The sequence below is a fragment of the Lolium perenne genome, chromosome 3 (genome assembly GCF_019359855.2).
Source record: "Lolium perenne isolate Kyuss_39 chromosome 3, Kyuss_2.0, whole genome shotgun sequence".
Classification (NCBI taxonomy): Eukaryota; Viridiplantae; Streptophyta; class Magnoliopsida; order Poales; family Poaceae; genus Lolium; species Lolium perenne.
The window spans coordinates 231,675,678-231,702,293 of record NC_067246.2 but is presented as its reverse complement, the minus strand read 5'-3'; the positions used below and the strand labels follow the sequence as shown (position 1 = coordinate 231,702,293).

General features: G+C 43.6%; 2 protein-coding genes across 3 annotated transcripts; one reads left to right on the top strand and one right to left on the bottom strand.

Annotated features, from left to right (window-relative positions):
• Positions 1-17,092: 17,092 nt before the first annotated feature.
• LOC127343648 (putative ABC transporter B family member 8) lies at positions 17,093-22,398 on the top strand. Its single transcript, XM_051369811.1, has 9 exons — positions 17,093-17,407; positions 17,510-17,564; positions 17,663-17,841; positions 18,570-19,027; positions 19,122-19,662; positions 19,743-19,922; positions 20,011-21,288; positions 21,406-21,812; positions 21,913-22,398. The coding sequence occupies exons 1-9, from the start codon at positions 17,165-17,167 to the stop codon at positions 22,262-22,264; spliced, it is 3,693 nt and encodes a 1,230-aa protein (XP_051225771.1). The 5' UTR covers positions 17,093-17,164; the 3' UTR covers positions 22,265-22,398.
• A 51-nt stretch (positions 22,399-22,449) lies between these two features.
• Positions 22,450-26,332, bottom strand: LOC127343649 (B3 domain-containing protein Os03g0120900-like). 2 transcript variants are annotated; one of them, XM_071828367.1, is made up of 5 exons: positions 26,089-26,332; positions 24,899-25,330; positions 24,170-24,494; positions 23,662-24,093; positions 22,450-23,579 (listed from the first exon to the last, which is right to left on the bottom strand). In XM_071828367.1, the coding sequence occupies exons 1-5, from the start codon at positions 26,152-26,154 to the stop codon at positions 22,597-22,599; spliced, it is 2,238 nt and encodes a 745-aa protein (XP_071684468.1). In that variant the 5' UTR covers positions 26,155-26,332; the 3' UTR covers positions 22,450-22,596. The 2 variants fall into 2 exon arrangements, with proteins under 2 accessions (XP_071684468.1, XP_071684469.1); XM_071828368.1 differs by having other exon boundaries at positions 26,119-26,332.
• Between the last annotated feature and the right edge of the window lie 284 nt (positions 26,333-26,616).

Sequence of the window (26,616 nt, the reverse complement as noted above, 5' to 3'; positions counted from 1 at the left end):
ACCGAAAGGTTAGAGTCTTCATCTAGACCCTCGAATAGTTTATCCATCTCACTCTTAAGGCGGTGAAGCCCTTAATAAGAGTCCAGGCTCTGATACCAATTGAAAGTTCAGAGATGGTAAACCTAGAGAGGGGGTGAATAGGTTTCTACAAATTTTAATTCTTTCTTTGCAATATTAGGCTTTGCGGAATATAAAGATGAGCCTAATGCAAACTAGGTGAAACAACCTATATGAGGATACAACTAACTCGAGCACGAAGGCTCTCACAGGCAGTTAAATCACAAGTAAGGAGTTCGGTTAGAGATAACTGATAGCACGCGGAGACGAGGATGTATTCCCGTGTTCCCTTCCTTTGCAAGAAGGTACGTCACGTTTGGAGGGGTGGAGGTCCCACGAAGGATTCCCCACGCCACGAAGGCTCACCCTATTCTCCGAAGCCTATCCCACGAAGGAATAGCTCACTCACTTGTGGTAGACTTTCAGGTAGCCTCCAAACCTTCACAATCTTGTCAGGAGAAAATCCACAGCCTGGATGCTTCCGGACCACTCTTGCCCACCTAGGGTTTCCAAGGAACCCTAGGAAGCAAGCTTCTTGATGAATACAAGGGGTTAGATTTGGCTTGGTAGAACAGTAGATCGGGTCCTCCTCTATCGTTTCCCCGGAGGGATTTGAGTTTGGGTGGAGGAGGAGGGAGATCTGAGGCTTTTGGTGTTTCTAGCAATGTAGTATGAGAGAGAGAGAGCTCAAGAACAGCTTGTAGTGTAGTGCCTACCCCTTCAAATGTAGGAGAAGTGGTATTTATAGTGTTCTTAGAAATCTGGCCGTTGCTCACTTGACACATCATCAAATTCCTCGAGGAACCCGGTCGACTGGATTTGGCGCCGGACTGGCCGGTGCACAGGCCGGTCAGACCGGGCCAGTGACCGGACCATCCGGTTTCAACCGGAGCTGGGACCGGGTCTTGACCGGCCGTGCTTCTGAGGCTTACTGGATCCTGCCCGGATGGCACAAGCGCGTAGTCCAGTTGGGCGCCGGGGCAGCCGGTCTGGAACCCGGTCCGACCGGGCCATGGACCGGATTGGCCGGTCCAAACCGGGCCGGCGACCGGACGCTGACCGGGTGCTCGCCGAACCTTTACTGGATCCTGCCCGGATGGCACAAGCACTGGGGCCGATCGGCGCCGGGCTGTCCGGTGCCAGGGCCGGTCTGACCGGGTCTGGGACCGGCCAGGCTCTGGAAAAACCCTGTTGATTTTTCATCGATGTGGGGGGTCTCCCATTGCCTTCTTGTTCCATTGATACACCATTATACTGTTGGAGATATGCCCAAGAGGCAATAATAAAAGTGGATATTATATATGTTTGTGTTTATTATAAATTTTTATATACCATGCTATAATTGTATTAACCGAAACATTGATACATGTGTGTTATGTAAACAACAATGAGTCCCTAGTATGCCTCTTAACTAGCTTGTTGATTAATAGATGATTAGTTTCATAATCATGAACATTGGATGTTATTAATAACAAGGTTATATCATTGTATGAATGATGTAATGGACACACCCAATTAAGCGTAGCATAAGATCACGTCATTAAGTTATTTGCTATAAGCTTTCGATACATAGTTACCTAGTCCTTTCGACCATGAGATCATATAAACCACTTATACCGGAAAGGTACTTTGATTACATCAAACGCCACTGCGTAAATGGGTGGTTATAAAGATGGGATTAAGTATCCGGAAAGTATGAGTTGAGGCATATGGATCAACAGTGGGATTTGTCCATCCCGATGACGGATAGATATACTCTGGGCCCTCTCGGTGGAATGTCGTCTAATGTCTTGCAAGCATATGAATAAGTTCATAAGAGACCACATACCAAGGTACGAGTAAAGAGTACTTGTCAGGAGACGAGGTTGAACAAGGTATAGAGAGATACCGATGATCAAACCTCGGACAAGTAAAATATCGCGTGACAAAGGGAATTGGTATCGTATGTGAATGGTTCATTTGATCACTAAGTCATCGTTGAATATGTGGGAGCCATTATGGATCTCCAGATCCCGCTATTGGTTATTGGTCGGAGAGAGTTCTCAATCATGTCCACATAGTTCGCGAACCGTAGGGTGACACACTTAAGGTTTGATGTTGTAATAGTAGAACTTGAATATGGAATGGAGTTCGAAGTATTGTTCGAAGTCTCGGATGAGATCCCGGACATCACGAGGAGTTCCGGAATGGTCCAGAGAATAATATTCATATATAGGAAGTCATTTTATAAGTTTGAAAATGATCCGGTGAAATTTTGGAAGGTTCTAGAAGGTTCTAGAAAAGTCTGGAAGAATTCACTTTGGAAGGCGGAGTCCCGGTGGGACTCCACCACCCATGGCCGGCCAACCCTAGAGGGGGAGTCCAAGGTGGACTCCACCAAGGGGGCCGGCCACCCCCCCACATGGAAGGGTGGGAATCCCACTTGAGGTGGGAGTCCCACCTTGGGTAGGTTTCCGTACACATGGAAGGTTTTGGGTTTGGGTCTTATTCGAAGACTTGTAGTCCAACACTTGGGGGTTCCACCTATATAATGAGGAGCAAGGGGAGGGGGCCGGCCACACCAAAGCCATTGTGGCCGCACCCCCTCATAGTGGTTGGCCACCTCCCCCTCTCCCAAACCCTAGCCGCCCCCCTCTCCTCCACCTGTCCCGCAACGCTTAGCGAAGCTCCGCCGGAGATCTCCATCGCAACCGCCACCATGCCGTCGTGCCGCCAGATTCAAGAAGGAGATACTACTTCCGCTGCCCGCTGGAACGGGGAGAAGGACGTCGTCTTCATCAACACCGAACGTGTGACCAAGTACGGAGGTGCTGCCCGATTGTGGCACCGTCAAGATCTTCTACGCGCTTTTGCAAGCGGCAAGTGATCGTCTACCGCAGCAACAAGAGCCTCATCTTGTAGGCTTTGGAAATCTTCAAGGGTGAGTCTCGATCATCCCCTCGTTGCTCCTGTCTTCTAGATTGCATCTTGGCTTGGATTGCGTTCTCGCGGTAGGAAATTTTTTGTTTTCTATGCAACGAATCCCTACAGTGGTATCAGAGCCAAGTTTATGCATAGATGGTTGCACAAGTAGAACACAATGGTTTTGTGGGCGTTGATGCTTTTGTTGTCTTTAGTTTGAGTACTTTGCATCTTTGTGGCATAGTGGGATGAAGCGGCTCGGGCTAACTTTACATGACCGCGTTCATGAGATTTGCTCCACGCTTGACATGCAACTTGTATTGCATAAGTGGCTTTGCGGGTGTCTATCTCTCCTACTATAGTGAAGATTCAATTTACTCTTCTATTGACAACACTAGTATCACCGTTGTGGTTCATGTTCGTAGGTAGATTAGATCTTACTCGAAAACCCTAAACCATGTAAAATATGCAAACCAAATTAGAGACGTCTAACTTGTTTTTGCAGGGTTTGGTGATGTGATATGGCCATAATGTGATGATGAATATGTATGAGATGATCATTATTGTATTGTGGCAACCGGCAGGAACCTTATGGTCGTCTTTAAATTTCATGTTGAGTAGTATTTCAAAGTAGTTGTAATAGTTGCTACATGAGGTGAACAACCATGAAGACGGCGCCATTGACCTTGACGCTACGCCGACGATGATGGAGATCATGCTCGAAGATGATGGAGATCATGTCCGTGCTTTGGAGATAAAGATCAAAGGCGCAAAGACAAAAGGGCCATATCGTATCACATATGAACTGCATGTGATGTTAATCCTTTTATGCATCTTATTTTGCTTAGATCGCGACGGTAGCATTATAAGATGATCCCTCACTAAAATATCAAGATAATAAAGTGTTCATCCTTAGTAGCACCGTTGCCAAGACTTGTCGTTTCGAAGCATCTCGTGATGATCGGGTGTGATAGAATCAACAAGTGCATACAACGGGTGCAAGCCAGTTTTGCACATGCGGATACTAAGGTGGCCTTGACGAGCCTAGCATGTACAGACATGGTCTCGGAACACGTGATACCGAAAGGTAGAGCATGAATCATATGATTGATATGACGAACACTTTGAGTGTTCGCCATTGAAATTACACCTTGTCTCGTGATGATCGGACTTAGGTGTGGTGGATTTGGTTCATGTGATCACTAAGACAATGCGAGGGATATTGTTTTGAGTGGGAGTTCATCTAGATTTTTAATTATGTTGAATTAAAATTTGAACTCAATTTGTCATAAACTTAGTCTAAACTATTGCAAATATATGTTGTAGATATGGCGTCCCCAATCAATTTTAACCAGTTCCTAGAAAAAGAAAAACTTAAGAGCAACGGTAGCAACTTCACCGACTGGTTCCGTCATGTGAGGATCTTCCTCGCTGGCGGAAATCTGCAATATGTGCTTGATGCACCGCTAGGTGACCCTCCTGCAGAAACTGAAACCGATGAAGTAAAGAATGTTTACGAGACTCGGAAAGCTCGGTACTCTCAAGTACAGTGTGCCATCCTGTGCAGTCTGGAAGCCGATCTTCAAAAACGTTTTGAGCACCACGGTCCTCATGAGTTGGTCAATGAGCTGAAAGCTATATTTGAAACTCATGCGGCCATGGAATGCTATGAAGCATCGAAACACTTCTTCAGCTGTATGATGGAAGAAGGCAGCTCCGTTAGTGAGCACATGCTCGTTATGACCGGGCATGCGAAGAAACTCAGTGACTTGGGAATAGTGATTCCTAACAGACTGGGGATTAATCGTGTCCTTCAATCACTGCCACCAAGTTACAAGAACTTTGTGATGAACTACAATATGCAGAACATGAACAAAGAGTTACCTGAACTCTTTGGCATGCTAAAAGCTGCTGAGATTGAGATCAAGAAAGAGCACCAAGTGTTGATGGTCAACAAGAACACCAGTTTCAAGAAACAGGGCAAGTCTAAGGGAAAATTCAAGAAGGGTGGCAAGAAAGCTGCCACGCCTCCTATGAAACCTAAGAACGGCCCTAAGCCTGATGCTGAGTGCTATTACTGCAAGGAGAAGGGACACTGGAAGCGTAATTGCTCCAAGTATCTGGCTGATGTGAAGAGCGGCCTTGTCAAGAAGAAGAAAGAAGGTATATCTGATATACATGTTATAGATGTTTATCTCACTGGTTCTCGTTCTAGTACCTGAGTATTTGATGCTGGTTCGGTTGCTCATATTTGTAACTCGAAACAGGAACTAAAGAATAAACGAAGACTACTGAAAGATGAAGTGACGATGCGCGTTGGAAACGGATCCAAAGTCGATGTGATCGTTGTAGGCACACTTCCTCTACATCTACCTTCGGGATTAGTTTTAAGCCTAAATAATTGTTATTTTGTACCCGCGTTGAGCATGAACATTATATCTGGATCTTGTTTAATGCAAGACGGTTATTCATTCAAGTATGAGAATAATGGTTGTTCTATTTTTATGAATAATATCTTTTATGGTCGAGCACCTGAAAAGAATGGCTTATTTCTGTTAGATCTCGATAGTAGTGATACGCATATACATAACATTGATGCTAAGCGAATTAAATTTAATGATAATTCTACTTATATGTGGCACTGTCGTCTTGGTCATATTGGAGTGAAACGCATGAAGAAACTCCATACCGATGGATTACTTGAATCACTTGACTTTGAGTCACTTGATAGATGCGAAGCATGTCTAATGGGAAAAATGACTAAGACTCCATTTTCTGGTATGATGGAGCAAGCTACTGACTTATTGGAAATCATACATACCGATGTGTGCGGACCAATGATTGTAGCATCGCGCGATGGTTATCGTTATGTTCTAACCTTCATAGATGATCTGAGTAGATATGGGTATATCTATTTCATGAAACATAAATCCGAAACTTTCGAGAAGTTTAAGGAATTCCAAAGTGAAGTAGAAAATCAACGTAACAAGAAGATTAAATTTCTACGATCTGATCGCGGAGGTGAATATCTGAGTTATGAGTTTGGCATGCATTTAAAGAAATGCAGAATACTTTCACAATTGACACAGCCGGGAACACCACAACGAAACGGTGTATCCGAACGTCGTAATCGAACTTTCTTAGATATGGTTCATTCTATGATGTCTCTTACTGATTTGCCGTTATCATTTTGGAGTTATGCATTAGAGACAGCAGCATTCACTTTAAATAGAGCACCATCAAAATCCGTAGAAACGACACCGTATGAATTATGGTTTAATAAGAAACCTAAGCTGTCGTTCCTTAAAGTTTGGGGTTGCGAAGCCTATGTAAAAAAGTTACAACCGGACAAGCTAGAACCCAAAGCGGAGAAATGCGTCTTCATAGGATACCCTAAGGAAACTATAGGGTACACTTTCTATCACAGATCCGAAGGCAAAATCTTTGTTGCTAAGAACGGAACCTTTCTTGAGAAAGAATTTCTCACTAAAGAAGTGACTGGAAGAAAAGTAGAACTCGATGAGATTGATGAATATTTACTCGTTGATCAGAGTAGCGCAGTACTGGAAGTTGTTCCTGTGCCGCCTGCACCGGCAACAGAGGAAGCTAATGATAATGATCATGAAACTTCGAACGAGGAAACTACTGAACCTCGCAGATCGACAAGGGAACGTGCCACTCCTGATTGGTATGATCCTTGTCTAAATGTCATGATTGTGGATAACAATGATGAGGACCCTGCGACGTATGAAGAAGCGATGATGAGCCCAGATTCCAACAAATGGCAAGAAGCCATGAAATCCGAAATGGGATCCATGTATGATAACAAAGTGTGGACTTTGGTAGACTTACCTGATAGCCGCAAGGCTGTCGAGAATAAATGGATCTTCAAGAGAAAAACAGATGCTGATGGTAATATTACTGTCTATAAAGCTCGACTTGTCGCAAAGGGTTTCCGACAAATTCAAGGAGTTGACTACGATGAGACTTTCTCACCTGTAGCGAAGCTAAAATCTGTGAGGATTTTGTTAGCAATAGCTGCATTTTTCGATTATGAGATTTGGCAGATGGATGTCAAAACGGCATTCCTTAATGGAGACATTGAGGAAGAGTTGTATATGGTACAACCCAAAGGTTTTGTCGATCCTAAAAATGCTGACAAAGTATGCAAACTTCAGCGTTCAATCTATGGACTGAAGCAAGCATCAAGAAGTTGGAACCGACGTTTTGATAAGGTGATCAAAGACTTCGGGTTTATACAGTGTCATGGAGAGGCCTGTATTTACAAGAAAGTGAGTGGGAGCTCTGTAGCATTCCTGATATTATATGTAGATGACATATTATTGATTGGGAATGATATAGAACTATTAAGCAGTGTAAAAGGTTATTTGAATAATAGTTTTTCAATGAAAGACCTTGGTGAAGTGTCGTATATATTAGGCATCAAGATTTATAGAGATAGATCAAGACGCCTAATAGGGCTATCACAGAGTACATACCTGGAGAAGATTCTAAAGAAGTTTAGAATGGACGAAAGTAAGAAAGGGTTTTTACCTATGTTACCAGGCAAGGTCTTGAGTAAGACTCAAGGACCGGCTACGGCAGAAGAAAGAGAAAGGATGAGTAATATCCCCTATGCCTCGGCAGTAGGATCTATCATGTATGCCATGCTATGTACTAGACCGGATATAGCACATGCTATTAGTTTGACTAGCAGATATCAAAGTGATCCAGGGATGGAACACTTGACAGCGGTCAAGAATATCCTGAAGTACTTGAAAAGAACTAAGGATATGTTTCTTTGTTATGGAGGTGACCAAGAGCTCGTTGTAAGTGGTTACACCGATGCAAGTTGGAACACTGATCCTGATGACTCTAAGTCACAGTCTGGGTACGTGTTTATATTGAATGGTGCTGCAGTAAGCTGGGCAAGCTCGAAGTAGTGCACGGTGGCGAAGTCTTCAACAGAATCAGAGTACATAGCGGCTTCAGAGGCTTCATCAGAAGCGGTATGGATGAAGAGGTTCATTGTAGAGCTCGGTGTGGTTCCTAGTGCATTGGACCCACTAGTCATTTACTGTGACAACATGGGTGCCATCGCCAATGCACAAGAACCAAGGTCACACAAGAGGCTGAAGCATATCAAGCTGCGTTACCACTCGATTCGCGAGTACATCGAAGATGGAGAAGTAAAGATTTGCAAAGTACACACTGATCTGAATGTAGCAGATCCGTTGACTAAAGCTCTCCCTAGGGCAAAGCATGACCAACACCAGAATGTCATGGGTGTTAGGTACATTACAATGTAATCTAGATTATTGACTCTAGTGCAAGTGGGAGACTGTTGGAGATATGCCCAAGAGGAAATAATAAAAGTGGTTATTATATATCTTTATGTTTATGATAAATGTTTATATACCATGCTATAATTGTATTAACCGAAACATTGATACATGTGTGATATGTAAACAACAAAGAGTCCCTAGTATGCCTCTTAACTAGCTTGTTGATTAATGGATGATTAGTTTCATAATCATGAACATTGGATGTTATTAATAACAAGGTTATATCATTATATGAATGATGTAATGGACACACCCATTTAAGCGTAGCATAAGATCACGTCATTAAGTTATTTGCTATAAGCTTTCGATACATAGTTACCTAGTCCTTATGACCATGAGATCATGTAAATCACTTATACCGGAAAGGTACTTTGATTACATCAAACACCACTGCGTAAATGGGTGGTTATAAAGGTGGGATTAAGTATCCGGAAAGTATGAGTTGAGGCATATGGATCAACAGTGGGATTTGTCCATCCCGATGACGGATAGATATACTCAGGGCCCTCTCGGTGGAATGTCGTCTAATGTCTTGCAAGCATATGAATAAGTTCATAAAGAGACCACATACCACGGTACGAGTAAAGAGTACTTGTCAGGAGACGAGGTTGAACAAGGTATAGAGTGATACCGATGATCAAACCTCGGACAAGTAAAATATCGTGTGACAAAGGGAATTGGTATCGTATGTGAATGGTTCATTCGATCACTAAAGTCATTGTTGAATATGTGGGAGCCATTATGGATCTCCAGATCCCGCTATTGGTTATTGGTCGGAGAGAGTACTCAACCATGTCCGCATAGTTCGCGAACCGTAGGGTGACACACTTAAGGTTTGATGTTGAAATGGTAGAACTTGAATATGGAATGGAGTTCGAAGTTTTGTTCGAAGTCTCGGATGGGATCCCGGACATCACGAGGAGTTCCGGAATGGTCCGGAGAATAAGATTCATATATAGGAAGTCATTTTATAAGATTTAAAATGATCCGGAAGATTTTACGGAAGGTTCTAGAAGGTTCTAGAAAAGTCCGGAAGAAATCACTAAGGAAGGAGGAGTCCCGGAGGGACTCCACCTCCCCATGGCCGGCCAACCCTAGAGGGGGGAGTCCACCTTGGACTCCACCAAGGGGGCCGGCCACCCCCCCATGGGATTCCCACCTTGGGTAGGTTTCCCTACTACATGGAAGGTTTTGGGTTGGGGTCTTATTCGAAGACTTGTAGTCCAACACTTGGGGGTTCCACCTATATAATGAGGGGCCAAGGGGAGGGGGCCGGCCACCCCAAGACCACAAGGTGGCCGCACCCCCTAGTGGTCGGCGCCCCCCTCTCCCAAACCTTAGCCGCCACCTCTCTCCTCCAGCACTCCCGCACGCTTAGCGAAGCTCCACCGGAGTTCTCCACCACCACCGCCACCACGCCGTCGTGCTGCCGGATTCAAGGAGAAGCTACTACTTCCGCTGCCCGCTGGAACGGGGAGGTGGACGTTGACTTCATCAACACCGAACGTGTGACCGAGTACGGAGGTGCTGCCCGATCGTGGCACCGTGATCAAGATCTTCTACGCGCTTTTGCAAGCGGCAAGTGATCGTCTACCGCAGCAACAAGAGCCTCATCTTGTAGGCTTTGGAAATCTTCAAGGGTGAGTCTCGATCATCCCCTCGTTGCTACCGTCTTCTAGATTGCATCTTGGCTAGGATTGCGTGTTCGCAGTAGGAAATTTTTTGTTTTCTATGCAACGAATCCCTACATCTTTTACTGTGTTTGAGTGGATTTCTTTGCTCCATTAAATTTCAGTAGCCTTGGGTAATGTCCAGAAGTGTTGGGAATGATTGTGTCCTTGCTGAACATGTGAATTTTTGATTATGCACTAACCCTCTAATGAGATTGTTTTGAGTTTGGTGTGAAGGAAGTTTTCAAGGATCAAGAGAGGAGGATGATATAATATGATCAAGAAGAGTGAAAAGTATAAGCTTGGGGATGCCCCCGTGGTTCATCCCTGCATATTTCAAGAAGACTCAAGCATCTAAGCTTGGGGATGCCCAAGGCATCCCCTTCTTCATCAACAACTTATCAGGTCACCTCTAGTGAAACTATATTTTTTATTCCGTCACATCTTATGTGCTTTACTTGGAGCATCTGTGTGTTTTTATTTTCATTTTGTTATTTTTATTCTTTGAATAAAATCGGATCCTAGCATTCCTTGTGTGGGAGAAAGACACGCTCTGATTTTTCATATGAACACTGGTGTTCTTCATTTAATGTTCATGGCAAAAGTGAAAGCCGCTGTATTTATTGATATTTGGTTGGAAACAGAAAATGCTTCATGTGGTAATTGGTATAATTTCTTGAATAATTTGATACTTGGCAATTGTTTTGAGCTCTCAAGTAGATCATGTTTAAGCTCTTGCATCATGTAGTCTAAACCTATTAGTGGAGAACTACCGTAGAGCTTGTTGAAATTTGGTTTGCATGATTGGTCTCTCTAAGGTCTAGATATTTTATGGTAAAAGTGTTTGACCAACAAGGAAGACAGTGTAGAGTCTTATAATGCTTGCAATATGTTCTTATGTAAGTTTTGTTGTACCGGTTCATACTTGTGTTTGCTTCAAACAACCTTGCTAGCCAAAGCCTTGTACTGAGAGGGAATGCTTCTCGTGCATCCAAATCCTTGAGCCAAAACATATGCCATTTGTGTCCACCATAACTACCTACTATGTGGTATTTTTCTGCCATTCCAAGTAAATACTTCATGTGCTACCTTTAAACAATTCAAAAGTTATTATCTCTTATTTGTGTCAATGTTTTATAGCTCATAAGGAAGTATGTGGTGTTTTATCTTTCAATATTGTTGGGCAGACTTTCACCAATGGACTAGTGGCTTCATCCGCTTATCCAATAATTTTGCAAAAAGAGCTGGCAACGGGGTTCCCAGCCCCAATTAATTAACTTTCATTAATAATTCTCTTCACATGTTTTTCCCTGATTCATCAGTAAGCAACTTAATTTTGCAAATAGACACTCCTCCATGGTATGTGAAATGTTGGAAGGCACCCGACGATTCGGTTAGCCATGGCTTGTGAAAGAAAAAGGTTGGGAGGAGTGTCATCCATAAATAAACCTAAAGTGCATGTGTAAACAAAAGAGAAGAGGGATGATCTACCTTGCTGGTAGAGATAACGTCCTTCATGGGAGCCGCTCTTTGAAAGTCTGTTTGACGAGGGGGTTAGAGTGCCCACTACCATTCGTTGACAACAACAAACACCTCTCAAAACTTTACTTTTATGCTCTCTATATAATTTCAAAACTTGAAAAGCTCTAGCACATGATTTAATCCCTGCTTCCCTCTGCGAAGAGCCTTTTTTTTACTTTATGTTGAGTCAGTTTACCTACTTTGTTCTATCTTAGAAGCAAACACTTGTGTCAACTGTGTGCATTGATTCTTACATACTTGCTTATTTGCACTCATCATATTACTTTGTGTTGACAATTATCCATGAGATATACATGTTGAAAGTTGAAAGCAATTGCTGAAACTTAAATCTTCCTTTGTGTTGCTTCAAAACCTTCTATTAAGAATCTATTGCTTTATGAGTTAACTCTTATGCAAGACTTTTTGATGATTGTCTTGAAAGTACTATTCATGAAAAGTCTTTGCTATATGATTCAGTTGTTTAGTCATTATCTTTTTTGTTAGCAAACTATAGACCATTGCTTTGAGTCACTTCATTCATCTCATATTCTTTACAATAGTATTGATCAAGATTATGTTGGTAGCATGTCACTTCAGAAATTATTCTTTTTATCGTTTACCTACTCGAGGGCGAGTAGGAACTAAGCTTGGGGATGCTTGATACGTCTCAAACGTATATATAATTTCTTATGTTCCATGCTAGTTTTATGACAATACCTACATGTTTTATTCATACTTTATATCATTTTTATGCATTTTCCGGTACTAACCTATTAACAAGATGCCGAAGCGCCAGTTCCTGTTTTCTGCTGTTTTTGGTTTCAGAAATCCTACACAGGAAATATTCTCGGAATTGGACGAAACAAAAGCCCACGGCCTTATTTTCCACGGAGGGTTCCAGAACATCGAAGAAGAGTCGGAGGCGGCCAGCAGGGGGGCCACCCCATAGGGCGGCGCGGCCCAGCCCCCTGGCGCGCCCAGGTGTGGGGAGCCCACCCCCTGGCTCCCCCGACGCTGCCTCTTCGCCTATATATTCCTTCGTATCGGAAAACCCTAGTACCGAGAGCCAAAATACGAGAAAAGTTACTGAGACGCCGCCGCCGTCAATCCCATCTCGAGGGATTCTGAAGATCTCCTCCGGCACCCTGCCGGAGAGGGGAATCTTCGCCGGAGGGCTCTACATCACCATGCCCGCCTCCAGACTGATGCGTGAGTAGTTCATCCTTGGACTATGGGTCCATAGCAGTAGCTAGATGGTTTTCTTCTCCTATTGTGCCATCATGTTTAGATCTTGTGAGCTGCCTATCATGATCAAGATCATCTATTTGTAATGCTACATGTTGTGTTTGTTGGGATCCGATGAATATGGAATACTATGTCAAGTTGATTATCGATCTATCATATATGTGTTGTTTATGATCTTGCATGCTCTCCGTTGCTAGTAGAGGCTCTGGTCAAGTTGATACTTATAACTCCAAGAGGGGGTATTTATGCTAGATAGTGGGTTCATGCCTCCATTGAATCTGGGACAGTGACTGAAAGTTCTAAGGTTGTGGATGTGTTGTTGCCACTAGGGATAAAACATCAATGATTTGTCTAAGGATATTTGTATTGTTTACATTACGCACAGTACTTAATGCAATTGTCTGTTGTTTGCAACTTAATACTGGAAGGGGTGCGGATGGTAACCCGAAGGTGGACTTTTTAGGCATAGATGCATGCTGGATGGCGGTCTATGTTCTTTGTCGTAATTCCCTAAGTAAATCTCATAGTAGTCATCATGATATGTATGTGCATTGTTATGCCTTCTCTATTTGTCAATTGCCCAACTATAATTTGTTCACCCAACATGTTATTTATCTTATTGGAGAGACACCACTAGTGAACTGTGGACCCCGGTCCATTCTTTTACATCTGAAATACAACCTACTGCAATCATTGTTCTCTGTTGTTCTTTGCAAGCAAACATCATTCTCCACACCATACGTTTAATCCTTTGTTTTCAGCAAGCCGGTGAGATTGACAACCTCACTGTTAAGTTGGGGCAAAGTATCTTGATTGTGTTGCGCAGGTTCCACGTTGGCACCGGAATCCCTGGTGTTGCGCCGCACTACACTCCTTCACCAACAACCTTCACGTGGTCTTTATCTCCTACTGGTTCGATAACCTTGGTTTCTTACTGAGGGAAAACTCGCTGCTATACGCATCATACTTTCCTCTTGGGGTTCCCAACGGACGTGTGCTTTACCATCACAAGAAGCTACTTTCTGGCGCCGTTGCAAGCCCTGTCACGCGCAAGCACAGACCAGTAGCCAATGCGAAGATGTCAAATAGCTTCATGATGGCTACAAGATCAGTTGCACTTGGCTCGAGGAAGACGACAACATCGATGATTGCTACGAGTGTGTTCATGGAAATGACAAATTGGAGCGAGGAAAGGGGGTCACCATGTCTCAAACCACGCCTATGGTCGATATGATTTGTTAAGTTGCCATTGATCAAGGCTCTTGTGCCGGCAGTGTGCAGTAGGTAGGCAATGAGATCAACCCACTTGGTTCTGAAGCCTAGGTGCACCAGGATGGCGGTCAAGAAGTCCCAGGACAAAGTGTCTAAAACCTTTTGGATATAAATCTTTAGGAGTAGGGTGCTACACTTCTTCCTCTTCATCTGCTTGGTCATTGCTTGCACATTTGCGAAATTGTCCAGGATCAGTATGTTCTGATGAATGCGTTTTTTCCAGGGGAAACAAGGTGGCACATCTTCGGTTGCAGGCGGCGAGATTGGATTTTGGCTACCAGTTTTGCAAAGCCATGAGAACAGGGCAGTAGCCCAGTGGTAGGGCACGCAGTGGCACCCCTAGGGTTTGAATCTCGTCGAGGTTCAATTCCTAGTGCTCATCTTCCCTCTTAACAAAAAGTCGGTTGGGTTCCTCCCTAGCTGAACTTGTTTTTTCATGTTAGTCTTAAGTTCTAGATCAAATCAAATAATCTCATTCTTATTTCGTTAGCATGCTGTCAAATGAGTAGTTTCTTTCTTTGTTATTGAAATAAAAAATCAAATTATTTCTTTCCTTTTCCGTTAACGAGCTATCAAATTAATTGGTTCTTGCCTTGTTATCGAAATAAAATAAAAACTAATCACCAGCCCACACATCCACATGTTTCTTGCAAATCTCTCTTTGAAAAAAAGACGATCATATCACATATAATATCCCCCGTAAATCAAGGGCAATCCATATCACATTCCATCTCCAAGCAACAACTGATAAACAAAGCAACATCGTGTAGTACCAAACAATCGTGATTCGGTTTGGTAACAATGGCGGCAGCCAAATGGGCAGCCAACACTACACGACCCTCGTACTGAATGTCCAAGTTCAATCATACGGTATTTTATCCTCAATCGTGGTTCTATAGGTGACAAAGATTTGAAGAGGTGAATAACCACACTCGGACTGAGTGTTTGCGAAATATAATGATTTATTTATTATTTATTGTATTTTTTGTAGCAAAGCACGGGCATTCAGCTAGCTTAGACGTAACCATTGTATGGAAGTGAAGGCTTTTGAGTATTTTTGGTGAAAGATTTTTGGCCCCTCGCTCAAAATCCAGTTCTTGCGAGGGAGATGAGGTGGCTGTAACCTTGCTCTACTACTTATATTAAAATGTGACATGTACATCGTGTGCATGCGTATTTTGACGCGTCAAAAGTGAAGCAGCAAGAGAAGTACTCTACTCGCACAAAAAATACTCTACTCACATTGACCGCCATGCGCTATTCAAACCTAGAGCTTAATTAGGGCGTGCAAAACGGTACGAAAATAGCTTTTGATCCATCAGTTTAATAGTAGTTGTACCACTGACCTGTCTGGCACCCATAATTTTCTATGGAACATGTCCTAGCTAAAGAACAAAACAAGAGCTACTAGCTAGTTGCTTTCGATGTACATCATGTGTTGAAATTTGCAGCTGCCTGCAACCGGAAAATGGATTAGTGGGTTGGGTAAAGAAGCAGATGTGTGTTTAAAGCAAGTAATTTTTCCGGTAAACGTAAAGCGCTTCCATTAAGGTTATGGTACAGCTTTTCGTGATTAGCTTACTCGATCGGCAGCATCATTGCATCGCAATTTGGAAATGATGAGCTCATCATGTTACAGTTGTGCAAGCATTGCCATTTGCGAATGCAAGTCAAGGAAAATGTGTTAACCCAACAGTAGTAAGTTGTGATTAGGAAGCAAGAATGTCTTACCTTTTTTAAGGCAAATCAGCACAATCTCACCTACTGGATTCATTTCGAGAATTTGTGTATGCATGGATGCCCTGATCCACCAATCCTTGTTCGCCTCCGAGATGGTTTGGAGACATGTGCTGTAAGGAGAAGTGTGCGGAAAGCATCAGAGCAAGCAAGTGAACGTGTGGATGTGGAGGGGAGATGGTTCAGGAAGTCCACGACGAAGACAGAGTCATGGGACGAGGGAGGAGGTGAGGTTTTGAGGATGGAGATAATTGGTGAGAACGACAACAGTCAGAGAGTAACTGAACTCCGACCAGTGGAGAGCGAGTGTAGAGGAAGGTGATGGAGAAGGCAATGGTGTAGCCTCGATTCACTTTTTACCTAAATGAACAATATGTGAAAACCTGAAAAAAAATACCTTGGACGGCATGTGATACATTATGAAATAATGTTATGCACTTTCATGATTATTTATGAATTTTTACAGCATACCATGAGATAAACCGGGTATGAGGCTGTGTCTTGGGTTACTCCATCCGGTTCAAATTTATTCACGCACCTATATACTATATCTAGTATAAGTGTACTCGTAAGGTGCAACAATTAATTAGGACCGGAAAAAGCATATAAATTTTGTGATGGACAACCTCCTAACCGGCAGTATTTGAGTCTGGCACGGTATTAATACCACCGCCTATGTTGGTATAGTAGGATTGAAACGACTCTTTTGTCCCGTTAACTTTATACCCAAAAAGCAATTTCACTTGACTAAGATAGCAATTATAGCAACCTGCATGCTTTATCAGAGACCAAACCCCACACTGCACTACAAGCCCAATTGGCAAAAAGGTTGCATTAATTAGTAAAGATACGATAAATCTTATTTATACTAGTATAAGATTACTATAAATGCAACATCACACATAAGAAAAGTAAAAATAAAAATAAAATGTCTATAATATTAGGCACACATGACACAACAACCCTCATTGGCGAGTAGAGGACATAATATACATATGCATATGGTGCAAAAATTACATCATCCAATGTTCTGAAATTATATATGCATATGGTGCAAAAATTACATCATCCAATGTTCTGAAATTATATCGAAAACCCCAGAAATACACTGTATTCATGTTCATATGCCTCATGGTATGATGTTGGTATAGTGTATTTTTTGTTTTCTTTTTATTATGTACTACTTTCAAAACATCATATCATGCTTATATTTCTGCAACTGAGGACGCTCTAACCGACCAACTTTTCAAGGCCAAAGTTAACAACGACCCAAGAGCACACGCGCGTGTATTCCTGTGCTATATAAAGCCCCAGTGCCAAGTCCATTGCAGCAAACACAACAAAGGTAGCGTAGCGATCGGTGCTGTGGGCAGTGCTACTAGTACCACTACTGTGCTACACCCGGGCAGTTCAAAGATGAGCAGCGCCCCGGCGAGCACTGGCGGCGGAGAGCGGCGGAGCATCCGCGGCCTGTTCAAGTTCGCGGATCGGGTGGATGTCTTGCTCATGGTCCTGGGCACGCTGGGTGCCATCGGCGATGGGTGCTCCACCAACCTCCTCCTCATCTTCGCCAGCGACGTGATGAACTCGCTGGGGCGCGGCCACGCCCAGCAGCAGGGCCGTGCCGGCAGCGTGGACTTCATGCATGACATCGAGAAGGTTCTTAATTAGTGCTGGAACACATGAATTTGTGCACATTTTATCATTCATTTTCCCAGTGCCAGTGACACTAACACTGTGGTTGTTGCCCGCCTCGTGCAGTCGTGCCTGAACTTCGTCTACCTGGCCTTCGCCATCCTGGTGGTGGCGTCCATGGGTAACCTTCGAACTTGCTGCAGCGAATATACATACACAGATCTATGTTCTAGCTTGCCAGTATCCTTACAATCTTGTACTCCGTGTGGACACACGCAGAAGGGTATTGCTGGAGCCGGACGAGCGAGAGGCAGGTGCTCCGGATCAGGCACCTGTACCTGCAGGCCATCCTGCGGCAGGAGGTGGCCTTCTTCGACTCGCAGGAGGCCACCACTTCGGAGATCATCAACAGCATCTCCAAGGACGCATCACTCATCCAGGAGGTCCTCAGCGAGAAGGTACACACCAACCCAGTCATGTGAAACCCCAAATTTTGCTAGTTAATTTGATTTTCAATTACCTTAATTATCATAGGATCTAGTCTTCTCAGGTAACACCTGCCTAATTTTATATGATTATTCAGTCCATAGATCCACCTTGGAAGTTGGAACCTTGTTCCTTCTTGGTTGATCTGAGCTTAATTAGGACTGGCGGTGCTTTGTTTAAGATGAACCAAGGACAAGAGCAACGTTCCTTGTGACTGATGGTGGCATACCTACCCTGCTTCGCTAACTGTAGGTCGTCACTGAATCCGTAGTGAATCAAATACTCCGAACCATCACAATAGTAGTTTGACTAATTAATGATACCAGACCATCGCATGATTTTGGTGTCGAATCTAGACGACAGGGATGCTTCATCTGTCAGGCTCTGCCATAAGAAATTGGAAAGAAAAAAAAAAACGCGTGCACCGTAATGGTGGACCAACAGGGAAATATGGGAGCACATGACGAACTCAGCATGGAATGTTCACATACTGCTTCCTAAGACAACCACTGCATTAAACAAGTGCATAGATGCATTATTAGCTCTACCGGAGGTGAAGCAATTAACAATGAGACTGGCCGGATTAGTTGATCTGGATTTGATAAAAAGGAAATTTAGAGAACAAGAACAAAAGTTACCAACCTTTAATTCATGAGCTAACAGCAGATCTGACTGATTTTCTTTCTTTGATCTTGAACAGGTTCCTCTATTTCTTGTGCACTCTACAGTCTTTGTCTCTGGGCTGGCCTTCTCCACCTATTTCTCATGGAGGCTGGCTCTGGTTTCTTACCCTCTAGTCCTGCTCCTCATCATCCCTGGTCTCATCTACGGCAAGTACCTCCTGTATCTCTCCCGCGAATCGCGCCGTGAGTACGCCAAGGCAAACTCCCTGGTCGAGCAAGCACTCAGCTCCATCAAGACCATTTATTCATTCACTGCAGAGAAAGGAATAATCCAGAAGTATACAGCAATCCTTGACAGGACCATCAACCTGGGGATCAAGCAGGGCATTGCCAAAGGTCTCGCTGTAGGATTCACTGGCCTTGCTTTCGCCATTTGGGCCTTCCTCGCCTGGTATGGCAGTAGATTGGTGATGTACCACCATGAAAGTGGAGGAAGGATATACGCTGCAGGAATCTCCTTCGTTCTGGGTGGCCTGTAAGTTCGTCATAACCCTCCCTCCTCCCCTACTGACTTACATTTGATTATGTAGAACAGAAGCTTAACAATAAAAAAACCTGAAATGTTGCAGAGCCCTTGGAATGGCAATCCCAGAGCTGAAACATTTCATTGAGGCTTCCGTTGCTGCCACGAGAATTCTCGAACGGATAAACCGTGTGCCACAGATCAACGATGATGACCCAGAGGGGCTTGTTTTGGATCAAGTCCGCGGCGAGCTCGAGTTTGAATCTGTCCGCTTTGTGTACCCATCAAGGCCTAATATGACAATCCTCAAAGACTTCAACCTCCAGATTCCTGCTGGCCAAACAATTGCTTTGGTCGGGTCTAGTGGCAGCGGCAAGTCTACCGCAATAGCACTGGTGCAGCGCTTTTATGATGCCACTGAAGGAACTGTCAAGATCGATGGCGTCGACATTAAGAAACTGAAGCTCAAGTCGATCAGGAGCAAGATGGGACTTGTCAGCCAAGATCATGCACTGTTCGGCACGTCCATAAAGGAGAACATCTTATTTGGAAAGCCAGATGCAACCATGGATGAACTGTATGCAGCAGCCATGACAGCAAACGCTCACAACTTCATAAGGGGGCTTCCAGAGGGATATGAGACCAAGGTATGTTTGTTCATCGTAAGGAAACAAACATGCAAGCGCCTTAACTCCCTGTCTTAACGGTGCTTTTACTGTCCTTGTAGATTGGTGAGCGTGGAGCATTGCTATCAGGTGGTCAAAAGCAGCGCATTGCCATCGCAAGGGCGGTCATCAAGAACCCTGCTATATTGTTGCTTGATGAAGCCACAAGCGCACTTGACTCGGAATCAGAAAAGCTGGTGCAGCATGCACTTGATCAAGCATCTATGGGAAGAACAACACTGGTAAGCTCTTCCTTCTTTAGAATGCCAGGCTTAGAATTTCTCAAATCCTTTGGCACTATAGCACTCATTGTACATTACTACTGATCAGGTTGTAGCTCACAAGCTTTCCACCGTAAAGAATGCCAATCAGATTGCAGTAGTTGATGGGGGTACCATAGCTGAAATTGGCACACATGAGGAATTGATTAACAAGGGTGGCCCATATTCACGACTTGTGAAGTTGCAGAAGATGGTGAGCTACATTGATCAAGAAAGTGACCAATTTAGGGCCTCTTCTGCAGCCAGGACCAGTGCCAGCCGTCTCAGCATGTCCAGAGCAAGTCCCATGCCACTTACGCCAGGTGTTTTAAAGGAAACTGGGTCACATGTTTCCCCTCCCGCGCCATCTTTCTCCAGGCTTCTTGCAATGAATGCACCAGAGTGGAAACAAGCAGTCATAGGCAGCATGTCTGCATTGGTATATGGTTCGTTGCAGCCCATCTATGCTCTCACCATCGGAGGTATGATTGCTGCATTCTTTGTTCAGGACCGCAATGAGATGAATGCAATTATCAGCCGGTACGCAATGATATTTTGTTCATTGTCCGTCGTATCCATAGTTGTTAATCTATTGCAACACTACAATTTCGCCTATATGGGGGAGCATCTAGTTAGGCGCATCCGAGTCCAAGTACTTGAAAAAATCTTAACCTTCGAGGCAGCATGGTTTGATGAAGACACTAACTCAAGTGGTTCACTGTGCTCTCGGCTAAGTGATGAGTCTTCTCTTGTTAAAACCCTTGTTGCAGACAGAATATCCCTGCTACTTCAAACAGCTTGTGGTATTGTAATTGCAGTGACAATGGGCCTAGTAGTAGCATGGAAACTTGCTCTTGTCATGATTGCTGTGCAGCCCTGTACGATGATCTGCTACTATGCCAAGAAGATAGTTCTCTCAAATGTGTCAAGGGACTTGGCAAAGGCGCAGTACCAAAGTACTCAGATTGCCATAGAAGCTGTTTACAACCACAGGATGGTAACCTCATTTGGATGCTCATCAAAGATTCTTCAGCTCTTCGAGCATACGCAAGAGGGACCACTGAGGAAAGCAAGGAAGAAGTCGTGGGTAGCGGGGATAACCACAGGGCTGTCACCTTGCCTCACATTCTTATCATGGGCACTGGACTTCTGGTATGGCGGGAAATTGGCACAGTCTGGGGAGATCACAGCGGGTGATGTCTTCAAAACCTTTTTCGTCTTGGTAAGCACAGGAAAGCTGATTGCTGATGCTGGCAGCATGACTTCCGACCTGGCAAAGGGAGCAAACGCTGTAGCCTCAGTGTTCGAGGTGCTAGATAGGAAATCTATCTCTCCGCAAAATTCACAGGTAACAACACATTTTCACACTCTCATGAGCATTGTGTAGAATGGCATCCTTGCAAAAACAATTATTTTTACAATGCTAGATTGCTGTAAGAGAGAAAATAACACAGCTACATTGCAGGTGGAAAAGGACGATCCAAAGAGCAAAATACAAGGAAGAATAGAGTTCAAAAAGGTAGATTTCGCATATCCAACAAGACCAGAATGCCTAATCCTGCAGGATTTTAGCTTGGACGTCAAAGCAGGAACAAGTATTGGCCTGGTGGGTAGAAGTGGATGTGGCAAATCTACTATCATAGGTTTGATCCAGAGGTTCTACGATGTTGATAGAGGTGCTGTAAGGATCGATGGTATGGATGTGAGGGAGATGAATATTCTTTGGTTTCGAGGATTTACCGCTCTAGTCAGTCAGGAACCTGCGATGTTTTCTGGTAGCGTCAGGGACAACATTGCCTTCGGTAAGCCAGAAGCTGATGAAGAAGAGATTGTGGAAGCTGCTAAATCGGCAAATGCACATGAGTTCATCTCGTAAGTCTTAGTTATATCTCTGGCTTGGACATATACATTAAATTATGTAATCCCACTATCCAACATATATGGAATTTAAAGCTTTATTGCTTCTTTTCAGATCTCTGAAGGACGGATATAACACTGATTGTGGAGAGCATGGTATACAATTATCAGGAGGACAGAAGCAAAGAATTGCAATTGCGAGGGCAATAATCCGCAATCCAGCTATACTACTACTTGATGAAGCAACAAGTGCTCTCGATGCACAGTCAGAGCAAGTGGTGCAGGAGGCACTTGATCGAATCATGTCAGGGAGGACTACAATTGTGGTGGCACATCGACTAAACACAATCAAGAACGCAGACTCAATAGCCTTCTTAGGAGAGGGCAAGGTGATTGAGCGTGGTACTTATCCACAGCTCATGAACAAGAAGGGAGCATTCTATAACCTGGCAACCCTTCAGAAGTAGATTGATTGTATAATGTAACCACGGCAATAATTAATATCATAGCCTAATTATAGTGTAAGATCAGCATCCATCGACATGTTTTGAGCCAAAAAAAAACTCAATCATCAGCTCAATTCAGGAGACATTTTTTTCAATCATCAGCTTAATTTAGGAAGAACAACAGAAAACAAGCAGGGCTATGCACATTGAGAATTTGAGATTCATGCTTTCCTCCACTCCTGATAAACATGCTGCGGATTTTAACTTCTAGAACAATGTTAAAGGGTTACAGCAAAGCGGAGCATAGCCAGAAGAAGAAATACCTACGACTGAACAAGATCATCTTTCTACTATTACTTGAAAACGATATTTAGGAGGCTTCTTTTGGATATCTCAAGCTCCTTCCTCATGTTATCCATCTCTACCTTAACCAATGTCTCGACATCAATTAATCCAAGTTCACTTAAGGCTAGCCGCTCTTTTGCTTCAACAAGAATCTGCTCATAGCTCTTCAAAACTGTCTTAACCCTTACTCTTTCCATTAGAGACCTCTGGACTAAACTTTCCTGCTCAGCAACTTCATGCACCAATTTCTGCATTTCATCCTCTATCATCATGGACTGTCGCGAGTCTTTGATCTCACCCTGAAGGGCATGCAATTTTTTTTTCTGTTCTTGCAAAGTCGAGACAGCTATGCTACCATCAAGTGTTACTTTCTTGTAATCTACTTCCGTGGAAGTGTATACATTTTCCAGTTCTTTGAGCTGCCACTTAAGCTGATCATGTAGCTTTGTGGAAAATTCTTCCTTCCGGCTATCCATATTGAAATTGATAATCTCCTTGATTTTTTTAGCATGCTCTAGTAATGCAATCACTATCCTTTGAGCATCAACATCCTCAAGACACGGATCCCATTTAAGAAGTTCTTTCTGCACAACAGCTTCAATTATAGCTGCACACAGTAGATCTGAAGGACGACTCCGAATAATCCCCTGAACATGTGAGATGGTCCTTGTAAAGTTATCCCGTTGAATATGAAGTAAGATTTCCTCATGGGGATTGGCATGTACTGAGGGCTTCCATGCCAAATATAGCTCATTTAGTCTCAAAGATGACACCTCGGACTTGGTTGCTGGTGATGTATCTATGCAACCTCTCTCCATGAGTGAGTCATAAGTCTCTACAGCATTTCTATCGATTTGCTCTTGAAGGGTTTCTCCCTTATTTCCTTGATCTATTTTTTCTTTATTTTCTCCTTGATTATGTTCAGGCTTTTCACTTAAGCCCACCACACCTCTTGTTGATTTGAGTCTCTTGAAGTCTCGAGATAAGGAACCTAAAAAGAGACAAATTGATTCAATTGCAGTACAAGATGTTAGAGCGCACTTGTAAGTTCTAACTGACAAAATCAAGCATACCAACAATATGCTGGCAATCTACTTCTGAAACACTGTCTGGCTTCTCGTAGGGTAAAGACGCTTGAGCTGCTCTGTTCTCCACCCGATCAATTGTGCCAGCTACTGATGATTCTACCACTCCAGGTCTTTCTTTCAATCCAGTCTCTGTGCTGCCACGAGAATTATTCAAGCGCGCCAGTCTTGGTGATCTTCGTGGTGTTTCAGAAGTCTGCAGTGATCGCCACTTGCCTGTTCTCCTCTTCTGTTTGTAAGAAAAATCACATAACTCGCGGTCGCCAACTAGCCTGCTCTTTACTGCTGCCAGGTCAAACTGCAGTGGCTGATTCGACAAGTTTGGCTCCTCAAGGCTGCTCTTCTTGCTATCACGTATTTGAGTAGAACAATCATCCTCCGGAGGGAAGAAGCATCGTAGTTGCCTCTTTATAAAATCAACTGATCAATAAGAAAATGTGTTTCAGCGTGCTAGATGCAAATATGATAAAAAAAATGAGGCAATTAAAATACTTACATTGCAGGACAAGTTTCTGCTTCAGAAACTGGTTCTGAATTTGTGGTTTTCCTCTACATACATCAAAATCCTCTGCAGCCGCATCCGAGTTCCACTTATGCAAACAGAGTGTAGCACAGAATAAGTCAATTGTCACTTTGTCAAGATGCAATCTTCTCATTACTTCAGCTATTGCTACAGCTCTATCGTCATTCATCGGCACCTTCAGCAATAAGTATGTCTTTAACTCGTCCTTAGAACCGTCTACTTGATGAAGATGTAGGTCAACGAAGCTCTGTGATGAGCTATGCCCATTCCCTCGAGTAATCATTTGAAAGGGGGGTATCTAAAAGTCGATACAAGATTATCAGTTTGAGGAGAGAAACATTACAACTAAGATGGTAATCAACAGTTTTAACCTTTCGCTCCTCTCTGAACCCAATGTGAAATGTAGTAGTATGAAATAACTAAATGACGTTAGAATCTCCTAAAGTGACGTGAAGAAATAAGTCTTCTGATCCCGAATCTTCTCTTGTGTTCTAGTCAAAGACAATTTCACATTTTTGTTTGATGAACTCGTGTTCTATTGTTGAGCATATGTTGCCACACTTGCAAATAAACTTATATAAACTATTTGGACAACAAAGTGACTCTGCATGAACAAGAGAGTCGACAACTACAGAGAAAAAAGACTTTTAAAAAACTTATTCAATCATTTGCCCAAGAACCAAGATTAGAGCAGAATATTACTTCCGTATTAGATTGATCTGCCACCGTAACCAGTGAATGACTACGGGTGGGATTATTAGCGGCCTCTGTTACTTCATGACCACTATGACCCCTCTTACCAGAGGCGAATTTATCCATCTCAGTAGCTTGAGCACCACTTCCTGAAGATGGAACCGCTTTCTCACAAGCATTCCACCCAAAAACCGAAACCGTAAAATGCATATTCTTGTCGTACGTGAAGAGGAGGAACTCATATCCCCTCAAAGAATTGTCCACCACAAACTGGGGCCATCCGGTGGTCAGAAATACACAACGATCAACCTTCTCTAGTTCGACAGTCCAAGTCTTCCGTTCTGAGCGCTTAAGCGTCAATTTAACAGATGATGCCGCTGAGATGCCGGAACCCCTGAAGCCCACCTCTGCAATGTGGCTGAGGAAGTCTCGAGGTATCTCCTACAAGTGAAAGCAATGTCAGGGCATACCTGAAGCTATTTCCACTTTGCTGCAAATGACACTTTTATATGTAAAAGACTAGTTGTTGCAAATAGAGGGTTAGATTGAAATGACAGGCATGTTGTTTAACCATGTGTGTCACTGAAAACCACGAGTCTATGCTCAGAATGTGAAGCTTTGCTTTCACTTATGCAGAACATGCATGCAAAGGGAGATGAATTTAGTATGTGAGCAGCCGAAATCTTTATTGGCCTACAAACAAGCATGCCGTCAGACATCGCCAGATTGCTGCCTTTTCCAAGAAACATGTTGAGCATATCATTTGAAGTTCTGAACTACATATGCCAAGATCGCGTCAATTAAAAAATGTTACAAATCGCACGCATGCAGATGCAAACAATTTTTATAGGAAGAAGCACATGCAAACGATGGGCTTTTTTTATCTGAGATAACAGACACGAGTTTCATATGAAGCCTCCGATCAATCCACAGGAAAACTTGTATATATAAAGATTTAGAACTGAGTGCCTTCCATTTCTATGATCTATCCCACCTATCGCCCTATCGGATAGCACATTTTGCCAATAACATACACAATGCAAGGATATCGGCCGGATAAAACACAAAAACATGGTGAGGAACCCAACTGAAGCGCGTTACTTTTCCCCTTTGAGAACAGAGACCAAAAAGTGCGCACATGCAAACACCAAAACAAGTGAAACAGGGCGGCCCAAGTAAGGAAAGGAAGGAATACGCACGAGGCGGCGGGCGAAGTCGCCGATGAGGACCTTGAAGAAGCGAGGCCTCCCCTCCTCTTCTTCCATGGGAGAAATCCACAGATCGATGTCCCTCCCTCGTTTCCTCTGTTCCCGAGGAGAAGGGAGGTAGTAGCAGAGGCAAAGGCAACAGAGTGAGTGCGGCTTGGGTGTTTGGGTAGACTGCTTGGTTTGGCTTTGCCGTGACCTCGGCGGAATCGTCCTGCCCGGTGCCCGGTGCCCGGTGCCCGCTGGCAAAGGCGGAAACCGCTCCGTCTTTATTGCCACCTGGAGACAAATATGGCTTGGTTTCGTGCTGTACACTGCTTGCCACACATGGAAGGGACTGCATACATCCGTCAAGTCGACCCTCATGTAGCAGTGTCAATTCCAGGTCAGACATCGGTTTTACTCCCTCCGCTCCGATTAAATTGATGCTGACTAGGTATCTCTAAGAGCATCTCCAGTAGCGTCCCCCAAACCGCGCCGGATCGAGCGTTTGGGGCACGTGTTTTGTTTGTGCCGTCTTTG